This window comes from Typopeltis vanoorti, chromosome 20 (genome assembly GCF_054136105.1).
Source record: "Typopeltis vanoorti isolate ZY-2024b chromosome 20, IOZ_Tvanoo_1.0, whole genome shotgun sequence".
In the NCBI taxonomy this organism is placed as follows: domain Eukaryota; kingdom Metazoa; phylum Arthropoda; class Arachnida; order Uropygi; family Thelyphonidae; genus Typopeltis; species Typopeltis vanoorti.
The window spans coordinates 107481156-107508204 of NC_143568.1; the positions used below are offsets into that span (position 1 = coordinate 107481156).

The window sequence follows — 27049 nt, forward strand, 5'->3', positions numbered from 1 at the left end:
CTCAAAAGGGTCATTCCACAGACCTGCTATCATCTTGGTCACTCGCCTTTGGATCCTCTCCACTTCCTCCCTATCAAGAAGAAGAAGAAACCTAGGTGACAAAATCTGGGCACAGTAGTCGAGATGGGGTCTTATCAAGGCTCGATGCAGAGGAACAATAACGTGCTTGTCTCTGCTTGTCAACGTATTCTACAGCAACCAAGTGATTTGATGAGCTGATTTGGCCACTTTTGCAATGTTCCCCCTAAACTTCAACTCCTTATCCACCAACACTCCTAAATTTCGTGCCTCATCAATTTCCTGGAGTACAGTTCCACCAATGTAGTAAACTGCTGTTAATCTTTTCACCCCAAAATGTATAACCTTACATTTTGCCACATTAAATTGACATCCGTTCTCCTTAGCCCAGACCTCCAATCTATCCAAATCATCTTGCAAAATTTTGGCGTCATCTGCATTCACTATTGCCCTACCCAACTTGGCATCATCCGCAAACAAATGAACTGTTCCTCTCAGATCCTTTCCTATATCATTAATGAACAAATTAAACAGCAGTGGTCGAAGAACAGATCTTTGTGGCACACCACTAGTCACAGGCCGTCTTGTGGACTCTACTCCTGAATAAACCACTCTCTGATATCTCTCCATCAACCATCCTCCTATCTATCTCACCAACCCTATGTCCATTCCCATATGCTGCAATTTACTGATTAGAATTCCATGCGGTATCCTGTCAAAGGCCTTAGCAAAGGTCCAGTAGAATCACTGTAAACCTCTCACCCTTATCCAGTTCAGCCGTCACTGTGTTATAATACGTGAGCAAGTTACTGAGGCATGACCTACCCTTCACAAAACAATGCTGTCCCCGATATAGTATCCCATTTTCCTCTATCCAATCTTGTATTTTCCTCTTGACTATTTTCTCCAAGACCTTGATAATGATTCCTGTTATGCTGATTGGCTGGTAATTTTCAACAGCAGTCTTGGAACCATCTGTATGCAGCGGAACTGTTTTCCTCTCTTTCCACCCCCTTGGGACTGACCCAGACCCGAGGCTCAAATTAAACAAAATGGTCAAGGGCACTGACAATTCTTTAACCGCTTCACGTACGACAAGAGCTGGTATACCATCCAATCCCACAGATGTATTGACATTGTGGTTCTGTAATAGACTAGTTACCTCTACTTCATTCATCACAATTCCAGTATAAGCTGTTGGTTCTTCTATTCCTGCAATGTCACCACCTGGATGATATAATCTTGCAAAGTGCTCGCTCAGTAATTCCACTATATCGACTGATTCGGTTACCTCCCTACCGTGAGTATTTTTTAAGATCATTCTACCATGAACATTTTTCCTTTTACTTGCAACTGAACATTTTTCCTTTTACTTGCAACATATTGAAAAAACTGTTTGGGATTCTCTTTACCTGCATGGCCAATTTTCTTTCGTAATCCGCTTTTGCTTTTCTTACCACCCTTGTTACCATCCTGGCCTGAGCTTTATACTGTTCCTGCACCTGCTGGTCATCTTTCTCCTTAAATTCCCTCCACAGTTGTTTCTTTTTTTTGCAGCTCAAGCTTAATAGTGTTATTCATCCATTTAACCCCTACTTGATTTATTATTCGGACTCTTGGTATCCAAATCATCTTGCAAAATTTTGACGTCATCTGCATTCACTATTGCCCTACCCAACTTTTCATCATCCACAAACAAATCAACTGTTCCTCTCAGATCCTTTCCTATATCATTAATGGTCAACCATTGCCTCCTGCATACACTTCTTAACCACCTCCCATGCACTATCAACATCCAGCCCTTGCAGTTTTGCATGCCATGGCACTGAGCCAAGCACACACCTATGCTTGTCATACTTACCAGCCCGGTAATTCCACATGCACCCTGTCTTAATTGTAAATTCCACTCCTTTAGCCACCTCCCAAGTCATGACCTTATGGTCACTCCCACCAATGATTAACGATTATGATTAACATGCTTCCCCCTCTCCTATCCTCTTCATCCTTCCTAAAAATTCTGTACTGTACTCTTTACACTCGATCCTAGTTAGTATGTATGATTCTGATAGCTAGGTCTCCCTAATGCCTACAACCTGACGTCCCAACATATTGGCCAAGGCAACAAACTCAACCTCTTTGTTTCTGATATTCCTAGTATTCGTGTACAAACATAATAATCTAACTGCATATTTTTTTGTATACTCTTGTCTGCATTCTGCATGACATAGTTGGACAACTTGCAAATCCTTATTCTTCTCTGGCACCGTCTAAATGTAAACACCTTATTTCCATTACCATTTACCGTACATTTACAGCACAATTAGCATTCCAGATAAGAAGCACTAGGATGAGAAGCTTCATAACAGTCATTAAAATATCCGAATGGCAATGGGTACTGTACGCCCACAGTTGCGATACCCTTCGACACTTCAGCGCATGTCAGAAGAAGGAGAATCCATTCCGATAATGGGGTAATCGATCCGTCTTCTGAAATGAGTTGTTTATTATTACACGTCGGAAAATTAACTTTTCTTTTATGAACATTGTAGTTTTTAAAGTGGTAACTATTTTGCTTGTATAAAAGTTGGAAAATTTTACGTATAAAATACTGATTTCGCGTGTTAGTAACCAATTCGTACATCCTTTATTTCTTTTTTCCCTTCAGCATGAATTGACTATTATTGGCAATCTGCCAGCCCGTGTTCTATGAATTGTGAGCGTACTATAGACGATAAATAAATAAATGAATATCATTAGAAATATTTTAAAATAACATCTGTCGAAATATATATACGGTATATATATATATACAGTACAAAACAAATGAGACCGAATAGCTTATATGTTTTTTATCTGATCATTTCTTAGTTTGTTAAGTGTGTTATAGTAGCGGTGGTGCTTTAGTGCTATTTTTATTTTTATTTTGTAGATGTGTTCCTCGTGTTGCCGCTGGTTTTAAAGTAGATGTGTTTGTGTCTGTATGTTTAGTTTCTTTTGGTTTTTCTTTTTATGCTTATGTTTCGAGAAGAAGATAAAGAGAGATATTTAGAATATGCAAAAACTTAGGTATGGCGTGAAAAATGTATTTATGTTAATTGTGTGCAGGAAATTTCATTTGTGAACCGGCATTATGAATGCTACATGCATTACATGAAGTGTCAAATAAAAACGTTCACCCCCCACCCCGAAAGCACCCCTGTACTGTATATTGTGAGATCTTGTTTTTTAAACATGAGAAATGTACACCCGGAAGTTATTGTAGCTTCCAATTTCAGTTTCTCTCGTATTAAAATCACATTAAGGAATACATTTTGAAACGTTTTCAAATTCCTGATGTGTGCCTTCAAGGGCTATACAAGATATATAATGAATTTATGTTATTACCAGCTTTCTATCAAAAGCCTTCTTATAAATTTATTGTTATTTGTCAGTTCTACATTATTTTCAGATTTAATATTTTGTCTTCTGTGGCACTTCTGACAGCATCATTCCACCTGATCTTGGTCTTCCTGCCTTCAAACACCACTTTTGTTAACATTTCCTTCTCTACAGGTGACTATGCCAGTTTAGATCAACATTGCAGCCACATTCTTGAATGCCAACAACGTCAGGAGTCTAACATCTTTATTTTTCATATGATTCTACCATCAGTGTTATCTTAATAAGAAAACATCATTTTGTGCACAATAGAATAGTGCACAAAACAGTATATAACCTGTATATACTGTTTTGTGCACTATTCTATTGTCTGTTTCAATATAATTTGCATTCTTCACCAGAAATTCTTGAATAGCTGAAATATTTTACTTCTCCTATACGTTCGATATTAAGAATGCAGTTGATGTTTTTCATGTTATTTATTTTTGCACTTTTTGTGCGTGTGTATATTTATTGTTGATCTTCATGTGAAATTTGTCAGCATTAGTCCTTAAAGACTTATACATCTATTTAGTAGAGAAAAACAACACTTGCCTAAGATAAAGAACTGAATTGAATATTTCCAATTTTGATATGAGGTTTAATGTCACTTTCCTTGATAATATGATCAATATAGATGATTAAGAGTAATGATAGTGTGTACACTCTTGTGTTGTGATTTTGCATCAGATCACCTTCCTGTATGGTCTTCATTTCAAATATTTCACTTACATCTTTTAAATATAGACTATATATTGCTCAGTACAACATCCTATTTACTTTGTGTAGTTATAGTTTTCAGTTTTTCTCTTGATGTCTCATATGCCTTCTCCAGGGGTCTAGAGAACATAAATGCAAATCACTTATATTACCATGATGTCTTGGCTGTTTGTCAAGAAATCACAGGAATATAATACAATTCCCCCCCCCCCCCCAAGTTTCTCCACTGCAATTTTTATTGGTCTCTTCTCAAGTATGCTTGCATAAATCTTACCTGGAACGTTCAGTAAGGAAATTCCTCTATAATTCCAGCATTGGAATTCCAGGAAAATTGTTTAATTTTCCCATTTTAGTTGATTCTAGTAGATTTCTCATAGTACAGTGAGAGTTTTCTACTAATCATGCTTGTTTTCAAATCATTAAGTTATTTCTCTTTATCAGTAATTTTCAGAGACATGTGTATTCTTCTGTTTACAAAATATATAATAATTTTCATCTGGATTTTATAGCATGTTCCATCCTAGTGACAAAATTCATACTTAATTGAAATGAGTATATCGGTGTCTAAATTGGACTAATATTCATGTAGAATATTATATACTGTCTTAGATTGTGTCTGAGTGACATGATGGAATTGCATGGCTTACACGGGGCAGAACAAGAAATTTGGAACTGTCGATAGTGAACAGTTATACATTTTTGACCTGTGTATTCATACCTGTATTTGTGTCTGTGTTCATAGTTCAATAGCATATACACTGTTTCAAGAGGCTAATATGTTTTAATATTATATTTTCAGTTCTGCTTCTTATATTCATCTGATTAAGTTAGAAGTAGTTTGAGGGTAATTCTGTGATATATATTTTTAATCACCAGTGTTATCTTAATAATAGGTTATTCAAGATTATGTTCATTTCCTGTAATACGTATGCATTTAAAGAGATACCAAATCTTTGAATTATTAGGAAGAATTCAAAATAGTGCAGTGTTAGAATGGACAGATTGGAGAAAAAAAAAAGAATGGTAGCTTGTAAGCAGTTTGACAAAAGTTTGGCATAATTGAAAAGCCAGAATGATGTTTTTGAAAGGGATAATTGGAAAGTACTGACCAAAAAATGTGAATGGCTTTATGGTTATGAAAGAATACAAAGGAACATATTTTCTAGGAGAAGGAATAGAAAAATAACTGAGTTTCAAGTGGGAGGCATATATATGCAGTATAAACACACAAATTCAGTAGAAATACAAAATAATGTTTAATGAGTATTTTGTTAGTGTATTTCATGTGGGGGGGAGCTAAGAATAGTCCCCCACATGTTGAATAGCAATAGACAGGAAAGACAAGCAACACTACAAGAATGGGAAGTGTTTAGAATTTTAAGTAACCTTGATGTTAATAAGGCTGTGGGAATGAAAGGGATATCACCATATGTATTAAGAAAAGAGCTGGCTGTACCCTTCACTTGGTTGTTCAACAGAAATCTGGCATCAGGAACAGTCCTGGAAGAGTAGAAAGAAGGAAAAATAGTATCACTGCATAAGGCAGAATCCAAGTCAGTAGTATCAAGCTATAGGCCTGTGTGTGAAGTGGTGAATATGTTAGAGAGGCTGGTTAGAGACTAAATACAAACAAGGATTGATAAATGGAAGGTTTTCGAGAAACCAGCATAGGCTTATTAGGGGGAAGTCGTGCTTTAGTAACTTGGTTACAAAAGCATGACTTTCCCTTAATAAAGGTGAATGTGACTAGCATATTGGTTGGGGGGGGGATGCTTATATAGGAATTTATTTGGATTTTGCTAAAGCATTTGATTGAGTTACACATGATAAACTACTGTTGAAATTGGGCAGGATGGGATTGGATAGTCATTTGGTAGCTTGGTTACAAGGTTTGATCAACTAATAGGTGGTGCCAGAGAGTTGTGTAGGGAAGTGCAGTGTCCCAAAAAAGGAAGGTGAGTAGGATGCCACAGAGTTCTGTTCTTGAACCACTGCTGTTTAACTTATATATCAATGATATAGTTCATGGTGTGAAAGGAGATATTCGTTTGTTTGCTGATGATGCTAAATTAGGAAGAGTAATGTCAGAAAATTTTGTTACAAGAGGATTTGAAGAGGTTGATGGTTTGGTCTGAATCATAGGGATGTCATTTCAGTGTTGCTAAATGCAAAGTCATGCACTTTGGCCAGAGAGGATGGGATGAGGTTTACCACACTGGAGGAACTTTGCTTCAGGGGGTGAAAGGAACAAGAGATCTGCGCATCTTGGAAGATAATGAACTGAAGTTCAGGGGACATATCGTGAAAGTTTTAAGGGTTACACAAAAAATTGCTTCTATAATGTGAAGAACACTGACATGTAAGGATAAGGAGAGTCCTGAGGGGGTGGAAAGAGGAGAAAATAGTTCCACTGCATAAAGTAGGTTCCAAGACTGCTGTTGTAAATTTACCAACCGATCAGCATATCAGGAATCGTTGTCAAGGTCTTGGAGAAAATAGTCAAGAGGAAAATACAAGATTGGATAGATGAAAATGGGATACTGTATGGGGAACAGCATGGTTTTGTGAAGGGTAGATCATGCCTCAGTAACTTCCTCACGTTTTATAACACAGTGACGGCTGAACTGGATAAGGGTAATGGGTTTACAGTGATTCTACTGGATCTTGCCAAGGCCTTTGACAGGATACCACATGGAATTCTAATCAGTAAACTGCGGCATATGGGGATGGATATAGGGTTGGTGAGATGGATAGGAGGGTGGTTGATGGAGAGATATCAGAGAGTGGTTTATTCAGGAGTAGAGTCCTAAAGATGGACTGTGACTAGTGGTGTGCTGCAGGGTTCTGTTCTTGGACCACTACTGTTCAATTTGTTCATTAACGATATAGGAAAGGATCTGAGAGGAGGTGTTCATTTGTTTGCTGATGATGCAAAGTTGGGTAGAGCAATATTGAGTGCACAGGATGTCAAAATTTTGCAGGAAGATTTGGATAGTTTGGAGGACTGGGCTAAGGAGAATGGATGTCTGTTTAATGTGGCAAAGTGTAAGGTTGATGAGGCCAGGGATTTGGGAGTGTTGGTGGATAGGGAGTTGAAGGTTAGGGGGGCACATTGCAAAAGTGGCTAAATCAGCTCATCAAATCACTTGGTTGCTGAAAAATACTTTAACAAGCAGAGACAAACAGGTTATTGTTCCTCTGTATCGAGCCTTGATAAGATCCCATCTAGATTACTGTGCCCAGATATGGACATTAGGGTTTTTTCTTGATGGGGAGGAGTGGAGAGGATCTAGAGATGAGTGACCAAGATGATAGCAGGTCTATGGAATGAACCTTATGAGAACAGGTTGAAGATTTGTGGGTTTCAGAAAAGGGGTGATATGATTGAGACATTCAAATTACTGAAGGGGTTTCTAGAAGATTAATTCAGAAGATATTTTTGAGAATAGGACTGGTGGTGGGAGGACTAGGGGCCATACATGGAAGCTGGGCAAGAGTGCGGTTAGCAAGGGTGTTAGAGGTAGGTTTTTACTTGGAGAGTGGTGAATGGGTGGAATAAGCTGCCAGAGTCTGTTGTGGGTGCCATGACTGTGAATGAGTTCAAGGCAAGGTATGGTAGATACTGTGTGAATGTCGAATAGTTGTTCTTGACATGATGTTAGGGCCTCCCTCGATGAGTCTGTCGACTCCTTGGAGTTGCCCATAATAATAATAATAGTTCCACTCTGTAATGTGCTAATTAGGTCTCATTTGGATTTCTGTGCACAAATCTGTTCATACCTTGAAAAATCAAAAACTATGGCCTTTAAAGGACAAGATCCAGCAAGAACTAAAATAGTAATAGATAACAAGATCTTAGAACAGGTGAATTCACTTAACTACCTAGGATGTATGATCACATATGAAAATGAAAAAAAAAAGATATAAAAATAGGAATTGCAAAATATTTAAAAACGACAGGTGTAATCAACTCTAAACCAAACTAAAAGTATACAATACATTAGCCCTACCAGTCTTAATGTATGGAAGCGAAATCTGGGCAATAAAACAAAAAGACAAACAAATATTAATAACAGTAGAAATGAAGTTTGAGAAATGAGAAAAACTGCAAAGTATAATCTATTTGATCACAAAAGAAACAAAGAAATTATGAAAGAATTAAACCAAGAACCAGTCATAGAAAAAATTTAAAAATATAAACATAAATGGATGGAACACAATCAAAGAATGAAAACAGAAAGATTACCAAAACAAGCCTTAAAGTACAAGCCATTAGGAAAAAGAAAACCAAGTCGTCCTCTTAAATGATTCAACGATGACTTCCTAAGACTGGAACAGGCCATGCTAGGCCTAAATCCTTGAGACACATGATGATGAGATATGTTCATCTGGCTATATTAGTGATAGGGAAACATTGGAGGGAGAGAGAGTGTGCAGAGGCGAATAACTATGACTGTCTCAAGATGCTGGAATATTGAGTGAGGACAGATTGAGGGAATATGATCTTTAAGAGCATGGCAGATAGGAGGAGGGATGATATGATATGATTGAGATGTATAAGTAGCAAGAGGAGCCTACCAAATAGATACAAGGGAGTTATTGCATAGAACATAGTGGTTGATGCGAGAACTAGAGATCATCCCTGAGGCTGTACAAGGGTTATGTGAGTAAAGAGGTGAAAAGGAGATTGTTTGCTTTGTGGGTTGTGAACCAGTGGATTTCATTGCTAGAATGGGTGTTGTGTACTTCAGCATTGAATGTATTCAAAGCAAGGTATGATAGTTATTGTGGTCTGTGAGTATTTGTCCTCTTGCAATGTGTCTCTGGACTCCATAGAGGCTTGGAAGTAATACTAATAGACTATAATTTCATTGATAATTTTAGATTTCACAAATTTCAGACTGAAACTCGCCTTACTACTGCCATAATAATGCGACACATTAATTTATTATGGCAGTAATGAAGAGAGGAAGAGAATTAATGATATGACAGTCAGTTTTGAAAGGTGTACAGTTTTTAAATATTAACTGAATTTTAGGGAATATTAGAGTGGTGATAGGAAAGGGGGTGGAGAGAGAGAGGCGAATTGGTATTGGTATTTGAAGCAGTTTTTGAGTGAGGGAGAAGGTAAAGGGAAGAGATACAGGCATATGGAAAAGAAAGAAACCAAATAATGACTGATAAGTAATGTAAAAACAGGAAGAATGTGGATGTAAGGAATGAAAGACCAGTTCTGGAAGGACTGGAAATATTAACTGAGCGCATAAATGAATAAAAAGAGCAAGGGAGGTCAGAATGGAACAAAAGATAAGGCACTGTGAGAGAGAGTGTGTGTGTACAGACTAGTTACAAGAAGAGCAACTGGTCATTTCACTCTCTCTCTCTCTTTTTCTATATGCTATACCTCTGTTCCATTACTCATGTCCATGAAAAGTTAGTGAGCTTTGTGTGAACCAGAAGGGTTCCAGGAGAAAAAAACCTGTTTACCCATGCAAGATCGATTAACTCGGGAACCAATCAAACAAAGGCTTAGAAAAGTTTCTCTAGTTGTCAACTAGAATTGAACTTAGAATTGTTTTTCTTTGGATAGCCTAGTACTATGGATGCAAACATCGCTTTCGCAAAACTAAATAAGTCTACCTTACTACACACACAATTTTAATTTTTCTCCTATTTAAGAGAGAAGGTTCAAGATGAGGGTACTTAGAATGTACTGGATGTCAGTCTGTTAGTTGGTTGCTATCCTTCCTGTTTGACCGAAGTATGTCAACTGACAGGAGTAGGTGCATGCTTTGGTCATTCACCTGAAATCCCCAGGATATATGTTGTTCCCAGGTGATTCAAGGATGGGGTAGGATCGTTAGAAGAGTGGAAAGAGAGGATTTTGTGTGGAGTTTGTATTTTTTTAGTATAGTTTTTCTAAGATGTTCTGAATGTAATGGATAGATATGGACTTGCTGCAATTAGGAGAGGACAGATATTTAGATTAGCTATATATTTGCCTAAGTTTTTCTCTGATAGGGTATGTGGATAGGTTAAACTGATTGGTTATGTATAAGTTTTCTCCATGTAAACTATAAGATGCCTAGGGATTGGAATGATGGATGTTGATTCAGTGGAATAGTAATCATGGAAGTTTCTGCTTGGAGTAAGTCTGTGAGAGGGTATGTTATTTATTTGATGAAGATTGAATTTAAGATGAAATATGACTGCTAGTTGCATTGAACTTCCAGCTATTATCATTGTTATTAACAACATAACTTGAGATGAATCTGATGGTATTAATATAGTATCTGCTATTGTCATTCATTTTAATTTGAAATTTGTTTCACAGTGCTGTTCTTTAGCAGCCATCAAATCTACAGTTCTACCTGCCTAAGTTATACATGTTTTTTTCTTCACTTATTATCTCACAAGTTACACTAGTGAGATAACAAGTGGCATCCCTTTAATAGTTATTTTCACAAAATCCCACTCAAATCCACTTTTTTGGGGGGAGGAGGCTTGCTAAAAAATTCATGAACACAAAAGCAAGCTAGAGTTTGCTTTCTGTTTTCCTGAATTTTAGTACATGATAGGTTATAAGATACCTATAGCATCTTATAGGTTACATGGAGGTAATCCTGTAAATATTTAGTAAATAGTACTGTAAATCCTAATGTAAAGTACAACTTGCTTTTAAACTGCAAAGCATGAAACTATCATGCATCAATACATTTTTACTTAATGTATTTTCCTTTATGCAGTGTTTTAGTTTCCATTCCCATTACTTTTTGTCGTATAATAAAGGAATTGGTTATTCAGTCAAAAGGACAGAAAGATATACTAACTCTCTGTGTATATGATACTTTAGCTTTTATGGCTTTCATGTCCGTTTGTAATGTCATGAGCTATGAAAGCATTCTGCTTTAAATGTTATAATTCTTTGAAACCTGTAAATGCTGCAATGGATTACAAGGCCTATAGACTTTGTAATCCTCTTTTATTTGTCTTACTTTGCTAAAGTATTGCATGGCATTTTCAAGAAATTTCTTATAAATTATCAGGGGAAATATCATTTTCCCTATTTGGCTGGGATGATGACTTAAAATAGTAAAATTGAGATTTTGCCATTTTTGTAGTTTTTCATGCATACATTTATTTATAGTAAGTTATTATTTGGATTTATAAGGGGTCACAAGCCTCACCTATTTATATGTATGTATATATACATACTTACAAAATATAGATGTGTTTGTTTTCAAGGAATGGATCCCCATTGCCGTCTGTATATTCTTTATTAACAACAGCCACACCAGTCACCTGTAAGAATCCAGTCACCCATTTAGGCCTTAGAAGTGAAAAAAACAAAAGTCAATGGAACTGTAAGTTATTTTAATAATATGAAAATTAGATGTATTAAAAATTAAAACTATTGTTGTGGGTGCTCATTTCTTGGGAATTGAATTTTTTGTTTATTAAATTTTATTTTAATGAATAATTTCTTAATGTAAAATAATATCAATATTTTCAATAAAATATAGGAAATAAATGTCATTTTTAGAATATTTAGACTTGGTCATTGTAATTCTAGTCATTGAGTAAAACTACCAAAACTAATTTCAATTTCCTAGTTATTGGTATTGAGATTTGCTTACTTTTTTATAAATTAGTTTTTTTTATTAATTTACCTTTCACTCATTTAAATGTGATGTTGGGTCATTATTTAAGTTTAAAAGTTGAGATAATCATAAAAATGTTTTAGGCTTCAAAGATGACTCTGATTTTGTTTCATTTCGCCCTTTCATAGGTGTTTTAGTCTCATCAGTTCAGCCTCACTCCTGAATTCATCGACTATACAAACCTAGAGTAACACATAACAGATAACACATAACAGATAGTACAAGTTAAATTAAGCGCCTCCGTAGCGCAATTGGAAGAACGATGGTACATTGCGCCCTTCGATTGGAATAGGCCTAAGTTCGATTCTCGTCGCGACGGGAGGAATCTTTATCTGGTCGATTTCAATCGAAGGTGAGTTAGCCGATCTCATACGGAGGTAGCAGGGTTTTTTCTCCCGGAAACTCGGGTTTTTCATCCCGCATACATACAAATCGGCCCTTCAGAACACACGCAATTTACAGACAAAAATTACTAGTTGTGGTGGTGTTGGAGGTGGGCGGTAGATGGCGTTGATGGAGATGATTCGTAGTAGAGGTTAGGTGTAGAGATAGTTGTTGGTGTCCTCCCGCGATGAGTCTTCGGACTCCTTGGAGGTATTAGGAATAATAATAATAATAATAATAATAATACACAGGAACTACATATACTGGCCACTGAATTAGAAACTTATTCAGATGTATGTAAACATCATGTATGTAGCATATATGAAAATACTTGGTCATGTGCATCACCACATGTTCTAGGCAACTATTTAAAAATGCTCCTGTCAGTAATTGTCAATAGTGTTGATCATAATGGGAAAAACAAAGGATCTTTCAGAGTTTGATAAAGGCTTATCGGGGGGGGGGTGACTGTCTGGCTGGAGCCAATTTTGAAAACAGCAGAACTGACTGGTTTCACAACTAGTGAAATATCCTTGGTCTGCAATCAATATAATCCACATTGCTTGTGTAAGAAGTGTAACTGGTCCTAAGATGGTCTGTCAGGAATGAAATCACCATCATCTGAGAAGGCTTGTATGGACAAACAGAACTTCTTCGTGCAGCAATTGACCAAAGCATTTAATGAAGACTATTCCCAATCCATATCTCACTGAACTGTGCACAGGGAATTGAAGAGGATTGGTATTGGCAGTTGAATGCCTATACAGAAAATAAAAGTTTCTAATTCAGTGGATGGTATCTATATAATACATGGCTTAGATCATAGATGGCGAACCTATGGCACGCCATCTATGATCTAATGATGTGGCACGTCAACGATTTACAGGTGATATCCTTTTATACGCTTATGAATTATTCAACTTTTTTTTTTTTTAATTATTACAATACGTACAAGTTAAATTTTGTTTTACACGAGACAGCAGCTATAAAGACTGCATATGATTGGTGCAGTATTAACAAAAGATCACACGACACCCAAAGATATAGGCAACTGACAAGTTTTGAGTTGAAATGCTAATTCTTTTCAACCGAATTCATAACATCTGAAACTGTCATAACAACATTCACTATTAGTTTTAACACATTCACGACGGGGTGTCATTTATCGTTCAGACGGAACTTCTCATTACCAGCGGGCTGAACTCACACGAAGTTTCAACCCTTGGTTGAAGTTTACTCCTGCTTGTTTGGGTTAAGCTGGCAGGCAAACTCACACACACATTATATGTACAGTGCCCATATTTTTTTGGAGAAAATAAAGGACAAATCAGAAATTGTTTCATAATAAATAAATAAATAAAAAACAGGTTGCGTTTATTTGTTTCACTAAAACTAAAAAGCTTAATGGTTATTGTAAAATATAAGCATTACATAGCATTTTAAACTTTTGAACAAAGAACAAGAGATTTTATTTCTGTGTAATATAATAAAAATTCTTTTATTTACTTTTTATTAATTTTATGGCTATTTTGCCCATTTTTGTATAGAAATACCCTTTTTATGATGTCATTGGCTTTTTTTATTCAATTTTTAGGGTATTACGGATGTTTTAAAGACAGTAATGACATTACATTTTAGACATTACAGGCAATGTATAAGATCATTAATAATCAAAATATGACCCATGATGATGTTACTTTTGAACAAAGAACAAGAGATTTTATTTCTGTGTAATATAATAAAAATTCTTATATTTGCTTTTTATTAATTTTATGGCTATTTTGCTCATTTTTGTTTAGGAATACCCTTTTTATGATGTCATTGGCTTTCTTATTCAATTTTTAGGGCATTACAGATGTTTTAAAGACAGATACATGAAGAATATAAGGAAGGAATAACATTGGACAGTCCTTTGTAGGATGTTCCTGGTTGTCTTCTTATTGAGCGATATATGGCAGTAAACATTTATATTACTGTTGAAGTATGACTGAAAGGAAGGGGAGGGGTGTAAATGTGGAGATAGAGAGATGCGGGAGAATAACGGGTAAGACAAAGGCATGCAAATTTATTTTGCCTATTTTTGTTTAGGAGTACTCTCTTTTATGATGTCATTGGTTTTTTTTACTCAATTTTTAGGGCGATTGAGTAAATGGCCCTAAAAATTGAGTAAAAAAAAGCCAATGACATCATAAAAGGGGTACTCCTAAACAAAAATAGGCAAAATAAATTCACATGCCTTTGTGTTACCCACTATTCTCCCACATCTCTCTCTATCTCCACATTTCCAAACCCCACCCCTTTCGGTCATACTTCAGTAGTAATATAAATGTTTATCGCCATATGCTGGATGCCACTCAATAAGAAGACAACTAGGAACATCCTACAAAGATATGTCCAAAATTATTCCTTCCTTATATTCTTCATGTATCTGTCTTTAAAACATCAGTAATGCCCTAAAAATTGAATAAAAAAGCCAATGACATCATAAAAAGTGGTATTCCTAAACAAAAATAGACAAAATAGTCATAAAAATTAATATTTATTTAGAGGAATAACATGAACAAATTTTTCCAGAAATAATATCTCTTATATTTACTTTTTTCTGAGTGTAAGCAAAACAAACTTATATCACCAAGGCTCAATTTTACATGTGAAGTAACTTTGTGATAATGCCTTCATGCTAAGAGTGATGACTTCCCAATGAGTTCATCTAGTGTCTGCTATAATTAGGAATATATACTACTCAATTGTTTTTTAAAGAGTTTAGTTTCTTCCAAAATACTTTTAACTTGTTTGTGAAAGCAATTGTTTAGCATATATAGGAAGCAGAAAGATATACACCCTAAATTTTGGATCAGAGTAATTTATTAAAGCTTTTATTTCTGCTTGGTGTTATAAGAATTAAATTTTATCACTTCTTAGCATCAGCAAACAAACTGGATCATCAAGATGTGGTGACTTTTGTGACTGAGAGTTGTCTACTATAATTAAAAAGCACACTATCTTTTTTATGAGGATTTCGACTACCATAATACAGAAATGAAAACTTGTTAAATAGCAAGCTTGTTTGTTTTATACATAAAAGGATAACTACCTGAATATCATTTATGTATAAAACTTTTGGAGTTGTAACAAGTCAGCAGGATTGTGTAATAAATGTTGTATTCAGAGAAGTATAAGTTTCATAGTGACAAAGTATTAATTAAGTTTATATGAAGCCAGGTTTCTTGGCTATCACTTCCATTAGCCTCAATCCAAGGAAGATGGTTAATGTGATAAATAAGTTCATGTAATTGCCAGGCTAAAAACAGGAAATATGTACTTTCAGAAATTAACAAAATGTCCAGCTAAAGTGGCACTGTTTGCAGAAATAAGCATTCTGCTTGCATATCCTGGATAACTTGTGAAAACCATGAAATGAAGTAATTGTGAGCCACAAACATAATTAATAACTAGAAAACTCTTGCCACCTGTAATACTGTTTAGTGTTTACTGTCAATAGATACTGGCATCTGCCTTATATGACTATGTTTATCAAAATGTCATTAGCTAGTCTTAACCATGAGCATTTAACTGTTATTGGTCACCAATGACAGTTACATACAAGTAGAATAAAAATTTGCAATTGAAGTAAAAGTTTATATATGTAGCTTCCTGTAGTATTTTGGGCTTAGGAATCAGTAAGTGGGTATAGTTTTGTCCAGTTGCATCTTTGTCATCAGCATTGATCAGCCTTTGTAAACTAATAGGTAAAGGAATAGAATAAGTCTCCTGTAGTATTGGATTTGAAATTGCTTTAGATTTGTTGTGTGTAACATCATATATGTTATACACAATACAATGCAGTTAGCCTAGTGGCTATGTGCTTCGCAACCATATGCGAAGGAGGTATATAAATTTTACTGGAATTGTAAGTTTTATATTTCATTATATTATATGATATAATGTGTGTGTGTGTGTATATATAAAACTAAAAATTTCAGTAAAATTTATTAATATGTATAATTTCTTGTAGTACCTTAGGGTTAAGAATCAGTAAGCTGGAATAGTTTTGTCCAGTTGATTGTTTATATGCTATTGAAAAAATACCACATGTTAAAAGAAGTATTTTATAGTCAATATTTGTTTTTAATATATATCTGGCCCACACACGAAAGGCCACCAATAGTAGCACTACTTGCTCTGATAACTCCTACATCACATTCTGTCGAGTTTTAATTTATTTAATATGGCCTTATGATTTATATGTGATTTTTTTTGGGTAGTAGTAGTCTTGCTTCTCCTTAGAAAGCCTCTTCTTTCCACTTTACATATATATATGTATGAAGTGCATCCTGAAAGAGGTATGTTCAGAATTTTCTGCCAAATAATATATGAGAGAGGGGTTGCACAATGTGATAGTTTTTGCTGTCACCACACTTGACTGGCCACTGTGTTCTTCATCATGAACATTATTGCATCCTCCTTTAACCAAATGACGGCATTGCATAACCTTACGTCACTGATTACGTTAGGCCTGTAAACCTTACACAGTCATCGGTGAATTTCTGTAGCACTATTGTTTTCTGCGAACAAAAACCATATCACACCATGAACCTCACAACTCGCAGGATTTTTTATCATATGCATGTTATTTTAATCTCTCCATCTGTTGGAGATGAATTTTTCCTTAAAATTAATGTCATAGAAGCAGAGATGCATGTAGAAACTTCACAAATACATATAATTAGGACTTGAAAGATCTTGTGCTGGCTCGCCAGTCAGGCATTGGTGTGATATGAAGTGTTATCCTGGGTTGAGCATCATCATCATCTAATAATATTATTAGGTAACATCTTTATGGAATTCTAAGACTCACTGCCAGAGGACACCTCAATACAGCACATAATCCACTATCTGTAACACTTAATCTACTGCCCACTAATAGTATTTTTTGTTTTTTAATTGCATGCATGCATGTGTTTTCTGGCCAGTTTTTCTGTGTGTGGGTGTATCAGTGTTATGTGGTTTCTGGACCTATTCAATTTATAAGCTTTTGCTAATGCCATAACAAGGTTTTACCTTGAGTAACTACCTGCCGAAACAAAATTGTTAATTATTTATATAATAGTGTGTTTATCAGCATATGAGATATTAAGAAAAAAAAACTTGCACTTTATCAGCCAGCCTGGTTGGCTGAGTGGTTAGCATACCTGCTCTCCAACTGTTCAAATCCCAAATCCCATCATAGGCATTTCTGATTGTCTTCAGGTGGGAAATGAAGTTCATTGCTAAGTGAAGAGATCCCTGTCCCTCCTGCTTATTGGAGGCCTGAAGTGGCTTGAAAAAGTTCCATGTTTGGTCTCTAGAGTAGGATTTCTGGACTACCTAAAAATAAATTTTAAAAAATTACAAAAAATATATAATATTGATGAAAATGGGAAAAAAAAAAAAAAATTACTGTGCCACCCACAGTACAAATGTATTATAGGTTTACTACTAATCCTTTATTGGTGGGAACCACATAAAAAAAAACGACCATAAACAATAAACAGGTCAACTGAAAAAACATACAAAATGTTCAGATATCAGTTTAGTGGTTATAGTGGATTTTTAGAATGAATGTAAAAAAATGATATCATTTAGAAAATTAAAGAAATTGTAAAATTTCTGAATTTTCATGTTCACTGTTAGTGATTCATATTCCTCATGTATTCTATCAATGGTTATGAAATAAGCCAGTTGCTGTCTGCTACATATCTGTTTTAGATTACTGTGTCATGATTGGCTGACTATCTCGTGATATGCCTGAATGCTTTGTAGAGATAAAATGATGCTTGAGCATCCTATCTTCTTATGGATCGCATTCCATTTTGATAAAAACAATTGCTGGTAATGACTGGTGTGCCCAGTAGTGGCAATCAGTAAGGTAAAAATATAGAAAAAAAAATTGTTTAACATAAAACTTTTTATTATTATTATTTGATACCTCCAGGGTGTCCAAGACTCATCAAGGGAGGGTACCCCATCTACATCAACGCCCATCTACTGTCCTCCACCACCACTAGTATTTTCACAGACAATCGCAAACATCCATGCCCATGGCAGGATTTGAACCCGCAACCTTTTGGCTGGAGAGTGGATACGCTAACCACTCAGCTAACCAAGCTGGCTTGTTAGCTTGGTTAGCTGATAAATAAAACTCTTTAAACCGAAGTTCCTTTTCTGATTTCTTTACTTGTCAACTAAATATTCTCACTTGCCAAGATGAACGGACTAGCACATTTTTCAAGCCTTGCATATAGAATGGAGCAGTAATAGCATGTATACTGCTGCTGCTGCTGCTTTAGAATTCGAAAATATTTCTGTATTCTAAGAACTCTATTCTGAAAGGTTGATTTTTTTTTTTTTGCAACCATTCTCTGCATATATTAGGTGAGCTTTCATCACTTCTAAGACTGTGACATCCTTCCATGTCTGGAAATCATCCCATTAAACTACTACTGTTTGATGTGCTTGCTGTGTGCAGTTTAAACAAAATCATCTGCATTTAGCTAATGAACAGTTTTGATGTGTGGATTTTAATGTCTCCTATTGCTGAATTTTTGAACCTTTTTAGGTTCAGAGTGTTGAGCTAAAAATAAAATTGCTGTACTTGTGCTTTGGTCAGGACTTTTTCATTAGTTCATAGTAGCATATCACTTTTTTAATAGTGGTGGTTACTATTGTGCACATTTGCTGTAACACAGATAAGGTATTGCAGCAAATGTACCGTAACACAGATAAAGTATACGCTTTCCCATATTTTGTTTGGGAAAGTGCATACTACTTAACCTTACTATTTGCTAAGAATAATAATCAGTCATTACTATTTTTAATGGGACTGTGACAACAACAGTTATTTTAAGATTCTACAAACCATAGTTACACTTCTGCTTTAATTGTTTTCTTTGTCAGTATTTAGTACTTTTATATTATTAAAAAAAAATTCCATTTTAATAATACTGAACTTTTATTTCTTTGTTATAGTAAATGGAATGGAGAGTGCTAATTTGCAGCCCGATGCTAGTTTGCTTCTTAATTCTACACAAGCAGTAAGAATTTGAGTAGTAGCTAGTAATTAATAATAATTTTTAACAATATTTCCTGAGTTCGATTCATTTTACAGAATTAATTTGATGTAATGTTGCCCTTGATCTATGTATATTAACTGTCCCGATAACTACTGTATCAGATTTTTCCAAATTAAACTTATTTTTTAAAAAAATATTATAAAGCAGTCTGTAGAAAGTGGATTTATAATGATCTTGTGCAGCATGATGTTTAAAAAGAAAGTAAACTTATAAATTTATCACACTAGCCAAAATGTTTTTATTTATTTATTACAATGACAGTAAGGCCCATATATATGGGGTATCTTATCAGACCAATATATTTATTGGCTGTATAGATGAACCCAAAATTGTGAACATAATGTATTCTTGGAAATGTGTTTGAATAAGTTCAATTTATTTTTTCATCAGATACACTGTTAAATTTTTAATTTTTTTCTGAAATAAATTGCCTCTTAATACAGAGGCTGTTCAATAAGTTATAAGACTATTTATACAGAAAACAGATTACCTTTAATTGTCATCATTTACATGGTCTTTTTCGAAGTAACTACCGTGAGACACGATGCATTTGTCCCAATGTTGCGTCCACTTCTTAAACACATGTGAAAGTCCGTTTTTTGAGAGTTCTTTCAAAACTGCCTCCCAGCTTTTACACATGCTTTGTTGCTTTCGAAATGGCGGCCTCTTAGTGGTTTCTTGAGCTGAGGAAACAGCCAGAAATCGCATGGTGCGAGATCAGGACTGTATGGAAGGTGTGGTAGGATATCTATGTTGTTCTTCTGCAAAATGTCCACTACACAACAGCAATATGTGGTCTTGCATTATCATGGTGCAATAAGAAGCCATTCTTCAGCAATGGGCGCTTCCTTTTGACGTGCTATACCATTGTCCGTAAAACATCTGCATAATATGAGCCATTTACAGTATTTCCGGGTTCTACAGCATGTTGGTAAACAATGCCTTCGTAGTCAAAAAACATGGTCATAACTTTACCAGCCGATTTTACAGTTTTTGCTTTCTTGGGGGTAGGTGAAGACGGATGCTTCCATTCACTGCTTTGTTGTTTCATTGTAGGGTCATAATGATACAACCAAGCTTCATCTGCTGTAATGATGCGTTTTAAGAAGTTGTCGCCTTCTTGTTCCAGTCTTTCTTTCCATTCTGTGCACACATCCACTCGATGCTGCATTTGCTCCAGTGTCAAGAGTTTGGGAATCCATCGGGTGTAAACACGTTTCAGTCCCAAATGTTCAACCATGATTGAGTGAACACTTCCCACAGAAATATTCCGGACAACATGCAGCTAGCGTACTATAATTCTGCGATCCTCCTTGATGATAATCGCTGCTGTGTTGATCATTGTCCCTGTGATGGACGTTCAAGATCTTCCACAGTTTGCCTTTCTTCCTTAAAAGTTTTATGCCAGCAAAAAACACTTGCCCTCAACATTGCTTCATCGTGGAAAGCTTCACGTATCATGTCAAAAGTGTCCGATGCCGATTTTTGCAAATGCACACAAAATTTAATCGCATAACGCTGTTCCAAGGATGCTTCCATTTCGACGACTGGTCGCGGCTCATAGGTGTGCCGAAACAAGCTTGCATTTAGTCACGTGACACTCTGACACATCAGCCCGTATACGCCATCTATCAACCTCTTGTTAATACAGACAGCAACATTTCTTTATTCCACAGAAATTAATATTGTGATGAGTGGTTTCGCGACAGTAAAATTAGTCTTATTACTTATTGAACAGCCCTCGTATAAAGCTAGTAAAAAGTAATTAATAAAAATTAATGTATTCTAATTAAGTATAATAATTAAACATGCAGTCCTTTTTTGGGTTCTTCATTCTAACAAAATACAGTATATGTAACTATAGTACGTGATTGATATAAAGTTATTTTCATATTAATTAATAAGATATTAATTATGCATTTTTACAATAAAAGTTTTATCAAAATATGAAAATTTGAAAATAATTAAATTTTTTCACTTTTTATTTATCATTATTTTTTCCATACTTCATACATTTGTTTGTTAGAAGCCAACTCTATTAAACTTAGAAAAACCAATGCTTAGTTTTTCTAAGCATTGGTTTTTCTGTTTTGACTGTTGTGGAAGAAATCATTTCTTCGAAAACAATATTTTGTTTTTACAAATAGCTATAAACTGAACAGAGCTTGCACTGCAAGTATAATCACAAAATTTTTGTTTGGCTTTTAAAATTGTTGCAACTGTTTGCTATAAAAAACACACCTATTTATTATTATTTAGTTGAAGCAAGTAATTCACCATTTTCTGGTTACTTATGTCCAGTTTAGTTTCTGTTGATCAATTCCATATTTACATATAACATTTTGTTTTGTTATTATCTTTCAAATACAAGCACAGTATTAATATGTGGAATATGTTCAGCAACTGAAGAATATTTATTATGACATACAAAGGAGAAGAAATTCCAACTAAACATTTTCCATTGCACAATGTAAAATATCAGTGGACTTCAAGCAATGTAAAATGTTTGTAAGTGCAGGGTTCTGTGTTCATTATGTGAATTTGGAGTCGCATAATATTAGTCTGTGCAATGTTCATAAATATGAATTGTTTGTATCTTGAATGTTCATAAGCAGAGGTTTGCCTATAATACATTTATGTAAATTGCATGTATTCTCTGGATGAGCTCAAACTTGAGAAGAGAATCCAAGTGCTTTCTATTCCTGGCAGCTGGACGTTTTTTAGGCATAACCATAACTAGTAAAATAAATAGTAACTAGTTGTAGACGTTTTTCTGTGGTTTAGCAGTTCATAAGAAAGATTCTGGTAATTGGACCACATGTTTACTAAGATAAATATCAATAAAAAAGAAAAAACCCAACAAGTTTCGTAAGTAGTTTGACTTACATCTTCAGGGGTCAAAGGTAACTAAAAGTTTAAACACGAGAAATGAGAAATTACTCAGAATAGTTCATTCTATGCAGTTGTGGCCATCTAACTGTTCATCAAATTAAATATCCGAATGCAGATTTAGTGCAATGCTAAGTTTGAACAATGCTGGATGCTGTCACGTTCTGTTGTTCACGTTGACTTGGGTATATTTTTTTTTTATCAATGCTGACCAAATTTGGTGTAAAATTAGGACCTGGTTTTTGTTGCATTGCGTTGGAATTCTATTTTGTTTGCAGCTTCTTCAAATTTTCTTATGTAACAAGTTTTTTCAATGTAAGACATGTTTGTTTTTTGCCAGAGTACATTATGGTCTGTGGAAGTTGTATGGTATGCTAGGCCTGATTTGTGTTCTCTTCTTTTTTGAACGTCTTTTTTGGTGTTCGTTCATGCGAATTTCCTCTGATCTTCCCGTCTGGCCTACATAGCAGATGGCACAGGAACAATGACTTTTATAAACACCTGGTTTTTTTAAAGGATGATGTGGAGGTTTGCGAAGATGTAGAAATCTTGAAATTTTTTCCAGAGGTAGAAAAGCAACTTTGATGTTATGTTTGTTTAGTAATTTGGCCATTTTGTCTGTAACATTTTTGATGTATGGAAGTGTGATTGAGTTATTGAAATCTTGCTTTTGTGAGATGCTTGTAGGAGGTGTGTTGAGGATTGTTTTTAGGTTCATAACCATTTTTTTTTTGAGGATCTGTGTTAATTATTGAAATTCTTCATTTCTCTGTTTTTCTGTGCTGGAAATATAAGCTCTATCCCTCAAGGTTTTAATTAAACTTGTTTTTTGCGAGGGGTGGTGGTGTGAGGCCGCATTAAGAAATCTTCCTGTGTTGGTGGGTTTTCCAAAGATGGAGAAGGATAATTTATTATCTTTTTCATCGATATCCTAATAGAAGTCGATGAAAAAGATTAATCTTTTTCTAATCATACCCTTGAAGAACAACATTTGTTCAATATAGAAGTGGGGGGGGTGATGGGAAGGGAGGAAAGCGGGATAAAGTAGAGGAGAAAAGAATGCAGATGCAAACCACCCTTCAATTGAAGACCAGATGCATTTACTTTCATGTCATATGCGCCTCTTGTAAGCAAGGTGATATTTCAGTGGTCAGTGAAAATCATCTGTGATCCAACTTAATTTTTTGACTCACTTACTTTACTCTTTTTCCACATCTACAATCCTCTCTATTTAATGCCAAGAAGCTGACTATCTTTCCTACATAGTCCATCTCCAGCCTCATCAAAGCAGTTTCTTTCATTCCTCTCCTTGCATTATTTGAAACATACCTTCTACATGTTCTATAAGGATTGCTGCAACCTACAACTTTTCAAAAAAAAAAAAAAAGTCACTTAATTACCATCTTTGTCCTGATTTCTAACCTATATGATAATGGTTTTGCAACTTGTTTTGTATTGATAAAAATTTACATGCATTTTCAACTGAATTATATCTAGAAATCTATCAATTACTTGAAATATATCTTTCAAATCTAGAGTTGTTCTGTTCTGGACATGAAAGTTAACTATCATTTATTTAAAATGATTTTTTTTTTTATTGTTTAAAGAATATAGATGGTATATCCATAAATTATGAAGATACCTATGGTGATCCTTCAATGATTACAGAAGTAAGTTATGTTTTTTTTTTAATATTACAGCATTACAAAGTATAATTTATAAGTAACATGTAGATTGTTAATACTCATTCTAATTCCTGATATATAGTCGTTGGTGAACAGGATATTACAATAAAACTCTAACATGAAAAGTTAGATGATTACTAACTTCCTATCAACAATTTCTCTCCAAAGTAATCTGTTATCTGTCAATACTCCATTATTATCAGATCTTATATTTCTATCTTTTAAGGCTCATCTTACTGTATCAATCCACCTAGACTTTGGTCTCTTTGGTGCCTTTTCCTTTAATTTTTCCTATCATTCTAGCAAAAAACACTTGTTTTGCTAACCTTTCTTCTCCCATTCTGTTTGTGACCATACCACCTGAGATCAGCTCTGCCAACACATTCCTAAATGCCAACAGCATGAATTTCTTTCTTCATTTTTAATATGATACTCTCATTGATGGCAACTGTTCACTCTCCTAATCTTTCTCAGAACTCTTATATCTGTGGCCTCAAGTCTTTGATCAAGTGTTTTATTTCTAACCCAGCTGTCAAATCCATACATTAAAATTAGTTTGAACACTGTCTTGTATATATCTAGTTTAGTGTTTTGTTTCGTAATTAAATAAACACTAAACTATATGTATGTATCTACTTTAGTGTTTTATGTAATTGATCTCTTGCAACCCAGTGTTACTAATTCTGTTGTCTATTTTTCATATTTATTTGTCATCTTCACTAAATAGTGTCTAAATAGCTGAAATGTTTTACTCATTCTATGACTTCTTCATTCTAGATACAGTTCACATTTTCAATGTTTCTGCCTGTTTTCATTCTTTTTTTTATATTTTTTTAAATTCCTGGATTTCATACTTGGTATATTACAATTATTCAATTTAGTCAGGGAATCCTTTAGACTTGTACTGGATTTATTTAGGAGTATAACATGATCTGATTAAAGAAAAGGGCTGAGATTCGATTCTGATAGCATTGTTTAATGTCACATTTCTTCAGAATGTGATCCATATAGATGATGAATAAAAGTGGGGATAATTCACACTTGGTTTAACATCAAACATCTTCCTGTAACTCCTTCATTTCTAATTGTTGATTTACAACTTAGATATAGACAAAATGTTGTTGCTTGATATAATGTCTCATTTACATCATATAATTGTGGTGTTTTGAGGCTTTTCTTTTGGCACTTTTATTGTGTGCCTTTTCCAGATTTACAGTACTTAAACATAGATCCTTCTCATATTTCCATAATTTCTTAGCTATTTATGTCAACGTGAAAATCTGATCATGACAACCTCTATTTGGTTGCCTGAACTCAGCTTGTTCTTCTTCAAGCTTCCCTTCCATAATTTTTCTTAACCTTTTCTCAGGTATACTTAAATCTTACCAGGAATACAAATGGTAGTTAAATACTATTTCTTATAATTGTTGTAATTTGTTAATGATATCTTTATTATATTTTTGAATGGGAGAGATAATAAACATATGGTTAATATTGGATTTGCTTATAAATTGAAGCTAGATAATTGAAGGTAAACTCTTCTATAAAGCCTATAAGGAATGCAGAGAATCCCCCCCCCCCACTCAAGTGAATTTCTAATTTAGTCTTCAGTCCTCACTTCTTGTGGTACCCTTATAAGATATCTGCTTACATGCTGAATGAACAAGGATGGACTGGCAATCTGTGTCTTAAGCTGACTAAATTGTATTCTTTATTGGCTGAAAATGCATCATGCTGACTATGGCTTTAGCTTTATACAAGTTTTTTTTTTTCTTCTTTTTTTTCCCTCTGACCAAAATACCAAAGTGAATAATAACATGTCAGTTGCTATTGGAAAAAATAGCATGGCAAAAGATCAGTGAAGAGAACTATACCTAGCAAAAATTATGGAATTATCACTTCAGCATAATTTGTGTTACTAAGAATACCAAAACAAGTGCATTCCTTCTAAATGATAAATACATGATTTATTCAGGTACTCAGGAAAAGTAGGGAGTATTGATATTGCTCAACAGTAAATATGAAGATAAATGTCTTGAATGAGAGACAGTTTCAAAATGGGAAAGTGGATAAGACATTTGTTTATGCATTCCCATTATTACATAGAAGACTAGTAGGAAGAAATATATGAATTTGAGTAACATGCACCTGAAATAAAAAAAAAAAAGCTAGTTCTTTTTTGGAGACCTGAACAGTAGGAAATGTATCAGAGACATAAGTCATTTATCATTTATCTTCAACATTTGGAAAAGGGGAAAAAGAGGTGTAGACAGAACTAATAATTATGGCACATATGTGTTAGATTTCTGCTAGGACTAGGACAGAGTTGCCATCACTGTTCCAGCTAAAAAATGCACATAAATTCACATGAAGAGACCCCACACAAAACAAGAAAAGTCTTATCAGTTAATATTGCTGATAATGATAGCATCCTGTCTTGTTCATTGACTAGGCTGTTATGGAATGTCAAAATTGAGAAAATACTGTATAATCCTCCATAATCCAGGTCCTCCAACTTGCAATATTGCAAAAACAAGGTTTTAGGAAGCAGTTACCCTGCAGTTTGTTACAATGCTTACATTTCAGAGAGCTATGACAGTGATATTCCAATCCAACAATGCCTAGATTTCTCCTCAGCTCCCACAAACATTCAGGTATGTGATAATTTATCTGGTGACATTACGGTTTGGCCAAAGCTTATGAAGTTAGGAAGAAAGAACCCCCACCCCCCCTCAGAAGAAAGAAATGCATGCACACGATCCAAATCTGAATCTGAAACAATGTGTATATTGTGCATGAAAACACAGAGAGAGAGAGAGAGAGAGAGAGAGACATAACATAGGACTTTTGTCACATGAAGTATTTTTATATTAAAATATATCATGAAGTATATTTCATATCATTTCGAAAGCAAACAAAAGTCTCTTTATATATATATATATATATATATATGATTAGTACTATTAACTCGGGATTGGGATATGTTCATTTTTCTAAATTAACTGACTTAAAACCCGAGAATTATAACACAAGGACATTTATTTGAAAAAAAATGCAACATGTTTTGTCAAGAATGACTTCATCAGGCGATAAGAACATAGAAAGATATTAAAAGACACTTAAATTAACATGACATTAAATTAAAAAGACACTTAAATTAACA

At 34.6% G+C, this 27049-nt stretch overlaps 1 protein-coding gene across 1 annotated transcript in view; it reads left to right on the forward strand.

Moving 5' to 3' along the window:
- The first annotated feature begins 2963 nt into the window (after nt 1-2963).
- The window catches only part of Nup107 (nuclear pore complex protein Nup107), a 304699-nt gene continuing 280613 nt past the window's right edge, over nt 2964-27049 (forward strand). Inside the window, exons 1-4 of the mRNA XM_090410299.1 lie at nt 2964-3084; nt 11401-11519; nt 19209-19273; nt 23809-23871. Coding sequence (XP_090266425.1) covers nt 3071-3084; nt 11401-11519; nt 19209-19273; nt 23809-23871 — 261 coding nt within the window. The 5' untranslated portion in view covers nt 2964-3070. The remainder of the gene's footprint in view (nt 3085-11400; nt 11520-19208; nt 19274-23808; nt 23872-27049) is intronic.